Source organism: Epinephelus fuscoguttatus, linkage group LG16, assembly GCF_011397635.1.
Source record: "Epinephelus fuscoguttatus linkage group LG16, E.fuscoguttatus.final_Chr_v1".
Classification (NCBI taxonomy): Eukaryota; Metazoa; Chordata; class Actinopteri; order Perciformes; family Serranidae; genus Epinephelus; species Epinephelus fuscoguttatus.
The window spans coordinates 41,758,573-41,767,287 of record NC_064767.1 but is presented as its reverse complement, the minus strand read 5'-3'; the positions used below and the strand labels follow the sequence as shown (position 1 = coordinate 41,767,287).

Sequence of the window (8,715 nt, the reverse complement as noted above, 5' to 3'; positions counted from 1 at the left end):
CGCTGGGTGCTAATTCACTTGGTTCTCCTTGTTGCTAGAACGCTAGTTGCAAACCTTGTGCTTCCACCTCCAAATTTCTGGTTCAGGTTAGAGAGTCTGTGATCAATTGCCCTTCCTTTAGTGGTTTGGGGCTGTGGAGCAAGGGTCTGGGCATCTGGGCTGGTCCAGGCCCAGCCGGGAAGAGGTATGGGTGGCTTGGCAGCTCCCTAGTAAGAGAAAGATTGTCTGAGGGGAACAGACCTTCTACAGATGCCTGTGACATCACAGAGTCACATGTCACTATAAAAGTGCTGTCCAATCAAGTTTTGAGACCTGTCTCTCAATGAGGTGTGAGACATCCTGGAGATGGGTGTCAAATAGTTCTTTGTTTGAAGAACAAAGAGCATGCAGAGAGGAAAAGCCTTCACATGTCCAGTTTAGATTTTAACAAATGACAAATCATCTGTAGTCCTGTGAATCCCAACAAGGTAAAAAAAAAAACAAAAAAGTTGTGACTACGTGGAATGTTTTCACCATCCTGGCATCGAGCGTAGCCAGTGAAAGAGACTTCTCCTCTGCTGGATTTGTAATTCAAGAACAGAGAACCCAGCTTAATGTGAGTGACTGTAGGCTGTGTGTGTTTAATCACTGGTGTGGGCCGGGTCGCAGGACTTTCACCGGGTACGGCTTTGACTTAGATGTAACAGGTACCGCGTCAGGTCTGGCACTGAGCTTTATGGGCGGGTGCAGGTTTTTAAAAATGAATCCGTGCAGAACTCTACATCAGTGCACAGAAAGTTTTCTAGCATGTAGGACAGCCTACATGGCAGTGCACTGAGTATTCTCCATTTTAAGGGCACCCATTAGTGCCCTGCATCACATCTCCGCTAGAGGGATGGAGTTGTTTTCAAAGAAACTAAGGTAGTCAGATGAGGATGAGCAGGCCTGTGAGAGACAGGATCTCACTCAGTGTAACAAGAGAACGCACCTAACCTAATCTAACCGAACCTAGCTGGTGCTTTAGCATCTTTTTAGGATGAACAGAATTATGGAAAATCAAAGATGCAACCTAAATGGTCTATGCTGCTGGGAAAAACCATTTAGGACTTGACTGACTAATGATCTGTTAAAATATCCCACTAATCTCTCTGGTGGACGCTGCTGAGGGTGTGCAGGCAGCCTCAGGACCAGAGCGCAGTTACACCTGTTGACCCATACAGGTAAAATGAGCAAAAGCTCTCACTGAATCCCACACGAGTCACACAAAGTTAGTTTTTTGAATTATCTTTATTAAGTAAACTCTACACTTTTAGTATTGCTTTTACCTTTTTTCACTCTAAATTAGAACCTTTTGCAATCAGCACATAGATATTTTCAATCAAGCTACACTTTTTGAGGAATACAAAAATATCACAGTACATTTTCTGCCAAGTCACCTTCACCTGTGAGGTCCAGAGCCAATCAGAGAGGCTGGTTCAGAACCACAGTAGCTGCCTGGACAGAGATGGTGCATATAACAGCACTATGTCTGTGAGCTAGCCACGCTGAACAGTGGGGCCACTCAAACATACTCATGTCCGATTTCTGACAGGTCTTGGTGAGTGTTTGGACTCCTGCATTACCCAGATAAGCCAAGCAGAGAGAGCCACACCACAGCTGTGTCTCATTTCAGGGGCCACTGTTTTAAAGTTATGGTTTCTAAAGAGGTGACCTTTGGAGGTCAGCTAGTAACTGCACTGTCCCCATGCAGAACAGTCTGTGGAGGAGTCACTGGAGTGACATCACAAAATCACAGCTGAAGCTTCACAGAGACTAGTGAGCTGCACACAGTGCATTTTGGGATACTAAAGACCTCAAAGAGCCTCCAAATCTAAGCAGATGCAGTTCTCAGCTGCACTGAATACACCAGCATATATTCAGTTTGGAAGATTGGAGTTTGAAAAAGATGGCCAAAAATGAGACACAGCTCCTGTCTCATCCACTGTGTGCATCTGGGACAGCCCAGATGCTTCCCATTCAAAATTTATATTTTGTAAACCAACTGCTCAGATCTCAACTGCAGTCTTTGAAAACACTTACCAATTATATATTTGCCCTATGGACAAATCATAATATAAGAGTGATCCACATGTTGGACACTTAGTAAGCCCTTGCTGGCCCTGCTTGGCCCAGCAGTAGTTCGTTGGCCTCTGGCTTGGTCTGGAGCTGTTTTCATGTCACTCCTCAGGCAGGCTGAAATGTAAATATGGATCCCACACAACAACAACAGCACTTTTCACATACTCTCATTCTCTTCCCATTCCTCTCTGCATACATGTAATATTCTATACAAAGTATCAAAAAAGATTAAACAAAATACTGAAAAATCCTCACCCGTACTCACAATATAATTTCTCATATTAAACCCCTTTTCCTTGCAAATCTTCCCTTTCATCCACACTGCAAAGATTCAGATCCATAGTGACAAGCTTTTGGTGAAAGAGGCCTCACAACACATACCACTCTGGACAGGAATGTTGCAGCATGAAAATGAACCATACTCAGTGGTTTCAATCAAAAGAAAGCTTAACAAAACTAAAAAATACTGGAAATGAAGTGAGGATGGAGGGTGAGAGATACCAGTCAATATCTTCAGCTTAAGGGAAATGGAAGAGGCCAGTTAGATGAAGATAGAAGGAGTACACATTAATTCCACAATTACACAAACATGAACCATGATAAAACGCAAGTGAGGAGTCAGTCAACAACAGAGGAGAGCAGGAAGGTGACCTGGCTCCTCCTCTGAGCTCTGGGTGGACAAACACAGATAAAAAAACAAAGTCTCTGTGGGTCAGGGGTATGGGAGCTGATTGTACTGCCTGTGTGCTGTATTTGTTTGAGTCCACGTAGCAGAGAGCAGGATCCCTGACAGCATAAACGTTGCCCACTCAGTGCAGTGGCAGTGACAATGTCGGAAGCTGAGTGGGCGCTGGATGGGACACCTCAAGCCCAGGCCCAGCACACTCTCCCCATGAGCATGCTGCTCAGGGGGAGAAGGTTGCCATCTCCAGGGAGATGCGCTGCCACAGCTCCTTGGTCTGCTTGCCTCTCTTCAGGTTCTGAAGCACATCGTTAAACTGCATCATACCCACGGGCGTCAAGCAGAAAGCACCTCGAGCGCTGCGAATGATGTTGACAAAGTCATCATAGTCGGCAGGCGTCAGGTGGATGAGCCGGTGGTGGATATACTGCAGAGAGAGAGAGGGGGAGGTATGATTCTTTGGGCAGCCTGGATGTAGATGGATAACTCCGAGATCACATAGCATTGAGATAGAGCAGCACTGCATGAGTCAAAAAAAGGATGTATTATATGATGGAGAATAAATTCAAACAAGGCAGCCCATCATTCTAACAAGAGCTGGTCGCTCAATTCATAACCTGCAAAGGTTACTCCTACATCCTCTTGCACTTCCTATAGTGCATGCCCAGAATTTATTTGTTTTTATTATTATACCACCTGTGGGATGTTCTAAACAGGTGTTTTTTGAGCATTCCACAACTTCCATAGTCTTTTGTTGCTGCTGTTCCAACTTTATTGAAACGTGTTGCAGTCATCAAATTCAGAATAAGTATATAATTGTAAAAAAAAAAAAGAAAAAAAAAAAACAAAAAAGAAAAAAAAAAAAACCCAATAAAGTTGCATTGAGTAACATTATGATGTGTTCAAGCTCTCTTCAGTAAAAATGACTATGTTATGTTGTGTTCAAATGTAATCTTGTAGTAGTAAAGTTGTAAAGTTTTTGGTTAGAAACTTGAATAAATCCAGCTGTCTAAAGGAAGAATTTCTTTAAGTTTTCATGACAATATAAAATAGATATTGGAGTTGTTGAATTATATTGTATTATACAGAGTAAAAAGTTTTTTATGGTAGTTTTTTTTTTTTATGTTATTCATGTGAAAGATTATTTAAAGGTTGTTTCATAAATGTGTATGATTGAATTTGTGATTTGTGATACATTTAGAGGTAGTATAATGAAGGGATTCATTACTTTAAAACACATCAGCTATTTTTTAGAATGAAGATTTCTTTGTTTCCCTGGTACAAAAGAGAGAATAAACAACAACAAAAAAACATCAGTATCAGCTATTGGCCAAATTGTTATTTTAAACATTGGTATCTGTACCTGTCCAGAATTTTACAATCGGTGCATCCCTAATAGACACATAAGACATTAAAACAGTATTGTTGTGGAACTCATTGTGACAAAAGTACCCAGACATACCGGTTCTATTTCATCCCTGCTGACCACCAGAGGCGGTGCCTGAAGCACTGAATATTCCCCTTTGCGCATGCGCAGTTCGAGTATGTATACCAACAATGTCACCTGTGACCCCTGGATGATCCGAAAGAGACTATATTTTCCAGTAACATCAGAGGATCATTTCCTTTTCATCTTCTCACACGCAGGTTGCTTTTGGAAGCATTGCAACTGCATTTCAAACTTATATCCCGTCGCTAGCAGTTCCGTGGCCATTTCTGTCGGAGCAATGGATATTCGCCCTCCAGGAACTGCGACGGCATTCTTTCCCTCTTGAGACATGTTTAACTACGTTTGGTTCAGTGTGGACGCGGTGCGTCCCTTTTTCCGGTAAGGCAGTGTTTCACTTCCCTCTCCAGAGAAGGTATGTAACTCCTAAGCTGTTTGCAAACTAATGTTATATTACCTGCTTTGTTAAACTTGTTGGTGAAAGTTGCGTTCGCGCAACATCTTCCTGGCACTTGATTTACTCTGACTGAGTTATTGTTCTCTGTTTCTGGGTTTTTTCTGCTGGAGGGTTGTGTTAGCGCTCCCCATTTGTCAGCGTGTATAGCCCGTTGTTTATTTAGCGGTAGCATCCGTACTAAAGTTCATTTTGAGTTTGTTATAATCAACCTCTGTTGGTGAAGGCTACGTGCACGCTGCCTCCCTCCAGCATATGGTCTCATTTTGTTACCTACAGTGTTGGGGCTCTAGTGTCTGTGCTCCAGTTAACTGTATGTGTTTTTTTTTTTGTTTGTTTGTTTTTGTTTTTGCAAGATGGCGCCTCTAGTGCGGACGCCTGTTACAGCAGCTCCTGCTCACGCCGAGCTTTTCTCTATCTTTTCTTTTTAACTTTCTCACTTTGAGTTTTTTTTAAGTTTGGCTAGCTAGCACTTATGTTTTGCTTTGTTATGGAGACGAAGACCGCTCTCTTTATAGCGGTCTTTCTCCCTTTTTGCTATGGATACGATCATGTGCGGGGATCCGGTGCCCAGCCGTGCCTCCATTGTTTACACCCGGGACCAGCTGTTAGCACTACAACACACCGCGGTGCAGCCCGAGGAGAGGCACGACATTCCCGGCGAGCTGCGGAGAAGGAGACGGGGATGTTACGCTGGAGTGCAGCGCCGACACTGGAGGAGACGGTACAAACCCGTCCGTCGTCATGGAGAACGTAAGATCGCTCCCCAACAAGGGGGACGAGCTGTCGGCGCTGACTCGCCATCAGAGGGAGTACCGGCAGAGCAGCATGCTGGTGTTTACTGAGACATGGCTGAACGTGGAAGTACCGGACACGATCGCCACGCTGGACGGATTCCAGCTCATCAGATACAACAGGACAGCAGTAAGACGAAAGGAGGAGGGCTGGCTGTGTTTGTGAATGATAGATGGTGTAACTCTGGGCACATCACTATCAAGGAACAGCATTGCTGCAGGGACCACTGTGTGGGAGGTACTCAGTGATTCCCATGGGGAGGACATTGACAGTATGACATCATGCATTACGAATTATATTAACGTCTGTGTGGAAAGCACCATACCCACCAGGACTGTACGCTGCTTCTCCAACACCAAACCCTGGATTACTCCAGATATAAAAGCTCTCCTGAAGGAGAAAGCAGAGAGCTTTTAACTCTGGAAATAAGGAGGAGTTGAAGGCCGTGCAGAAGGAGCTATGGAGAAACATCAGGCGGGGAAAGGAAGGATATAAAAAGAAAATGGAAGAACAGCTGCAGCAGAGTGACGTCAGCGGAGTCTGGAGAGGTCTGAAAACCATCTCAGGACACAAACAGCCAGACTCCCAGGCCAGAGACAACCAGAAGTGGGTGGATGATCTGAATCTCTTCTTCAATAGATTTGATCAGTCTGCCCCTCCCCTGTGTATCGGACTTGGTTGTCTGCAGTACGGGGGCCCCGCAGGGGAAGGTGCTGGCACCGTTCCTCTTCACCCTCTACACTGCAGACTTTTCACACAACACCCCCACCTGTCATCTGCAGAAGTTCTCTGATGACTCTGCCATCGTCGGCCTCATCACAGATGGGGACGACAGGGAGTACAGAGAACTGAACCAGGACTTTGTGGACTGGTGCCTGAGGAACCACCTTCAGATCAACGCGGGTAAAACCAAAGAGCTGGTGGTGGATTTCCGCAGGCGCAGACCCCCAACACCGGTGAACATCCAGGGAAAGGACATTGAGATGGTGACATCTTATAAGTACCTGGGTGTTCATCTTAACAATAAACTGGACTGGACTAACCACATAACAGCAGTGTTCAGGAAAGGCCAAAGCAGACTTTACCTGCTCAGGCGGCTCAGGTCTTTTGGAGTGCAGGGGGCGCTCCTGAAGACCTTCTTTGATACTGTGGTGGCATCAGCCATCTTTTACGGAGTAGTCTGCTGGGGCAGCAGCGTCTCGGCTGCAGATAGGAAGAGACTGGACAAGCTGATCAAGAAGGCCAGCTCTGTCCTGGGATGCTCTCTGGACTCTGTGCAGGTGGTGGGAGAAAGGAGGATGACAGCCAAGCTGTCATCTCTGAGGACTAATGACTCCCATCCTCTGCAGGAGGAGATAAAAGCTCTGAAGAGCTCCTTCAGCGATAGACTGATTCACCCTAAGTGTGTGAAGGAACGCTATCGCAGGTCCTTCCTGCCTGCTGCTGTCAGGCTTCATAACCAGCACTGCTCACAGTAAACTGCACCATGGACACTTTAGGGACACTATGGACACTTTACTTAATGGACACCACTATAAGCATTGCTGTCTCCCATGTTGTTATTTGCACATTCAATATTCACTTAAACTAAATATGTTCACTTTAATCCATTGCTCATTATTATTATTGTTGTTATTTATTGCTGTTTCTTGTATCTTTTGTACTTTTTTCTGTATGCCCAGTTTTTTTTTAAGTTTTTAAATATTGAAATCTTTAATTTGACTCTTTACCCTTGACTGCTATAACACTGGAACTTCTCAATTTTGGGATCAATAAAGGTGTATCTTATCTTATCTTATTGTTTTTTGCAAGTAGTGCTTTTGCTTTTTGACAAGCCTTTGCTGATGAAAGCTAGAGTTAGTGCTCCTTGTTCCCAGCATCCGGTGAACATATCTATCTATCATATATATATATATATATATATAGCTATATCCATAACTATATCTATATATCTATATCTATATATATATCTATATATCTATATCTATATCTATATATATATATATATATATAGATATATATATATATATATATATATATATATATATATATATATATGCATATATACAGTACAGGCCAAAAGTTTGGACACACCTTCTCATTCAATGCGTTTTCTTTATTTTCTTGACTATTTACATTGTAGATTCTCACTGAAGGCATCAAAACTATGAATGAACACATGTGGAGTTATGTACTTAACAAAAAGGTGAAATAACTGAAAACATGTTTTATATTCTAGTTTCTTCAAAATAGCCACCCTTTGCTCTGATTACTGCTTTGCACACTCTTGGCATTCTCTCCATGAGCTTCAAGAGGTAGTCACCTGAAATGGTTTTCCTACAGTCTTGAAGGAGTTCCCAGAGGTGTTTAGCACTTGTTGGCCCCTTTGCCTTCACTCTGCGGTCCAGCTCACCCCAAACCATCTCCATTGGGTTCAGGTCCGGTGACTGTGGAGGCCAGGTCATCTGCCGCAGCACTCCATCACTCTCCTTCTTGGTCAAATAGCCCTTACACAGCCTGGAGGTGTGTTTGGGGTCATTGTCCTGTTGAAAAACAAATGATCGTCCAACTAAACGCAAACCGGATGGGATGGCATGTCGCTGCAGGATGCTGTGGTAGCCATGCTGGTTCAGTGTGCCTTCAATTTTGAATAAATCCCCAACAGTGTCACCAGCAAAACACCCCCACACCATCACACCTCCTCCTCCATGCTTCACAGTGGGAACCAGGCATGTGGAATCCATCCGTTCACCTTTTCTGCGCCTCACAAAGACACGGCGGTTGGAACCAAAGATCTCAAATTTGGACTCATCAGACCAAAGCACAGATTTCCACTGGTCTAATGTCCATTCCTTGTGTTTCTTGGCCCAAACAAATCTCTTCTGCTTGTTGCCTCTCCTTAACAGTGGTTTCCTAGCAGCTATTTGACCATGAAGGCCTAATTGGCGCAGTCTCCTCTTAACAGTTGTTCTAGAGATGGGTCTGCTGCTAGAACTCTGTGTGGCATTCATCTGGTCTCTGATCTGAGCTGCTGTTAACTTGCGATTTCTGAGGCTGGTGACTCGGATGAACTTATCCTCAGAAGCAGAGGACACTCTTGGTCTTCCTTTCCTGGGTCGGTCCTCATGTGTGCCAGTTTCGTTGTAGCGCTTGATGGTTTTTGCGACTCCACTTGGGGACACATTTAAAGTTTTTGCAATTTTCCGGACTGGCTGACCTTCATTTCTTAAAGTAATGATG

At 44.1% G+C, this 8,715-nt stretch overlaps 1 protein-coding gene across 1 annotated transcript in view; it reads right to left on the bottom strand.

Annotated features, from left to right (window-relative positions):
- Positions 1 to 1,064: 1,064 nt before the first annotated feature.
- zswim8 (zinc finger, SWIM-type containing 8) overlaps positions 1,065 to 8,715 on the bottom strand; it is a 130,853-nt gene continuing 123,202 nt past the window's right edge. The window contains exon 26 of the mRNA XM_049601153.1: positions 1,065 to 3,206. Within this exon, the coding sequence (XP_049457110.1) occupies positions 3,003 to 3,206 (204 nt within the window). The 3' untranslated portion in view covers positions 1,065 to 3,002. The remainder of the gene's footprint in view (positions 3,207 to 8,715) is intronic.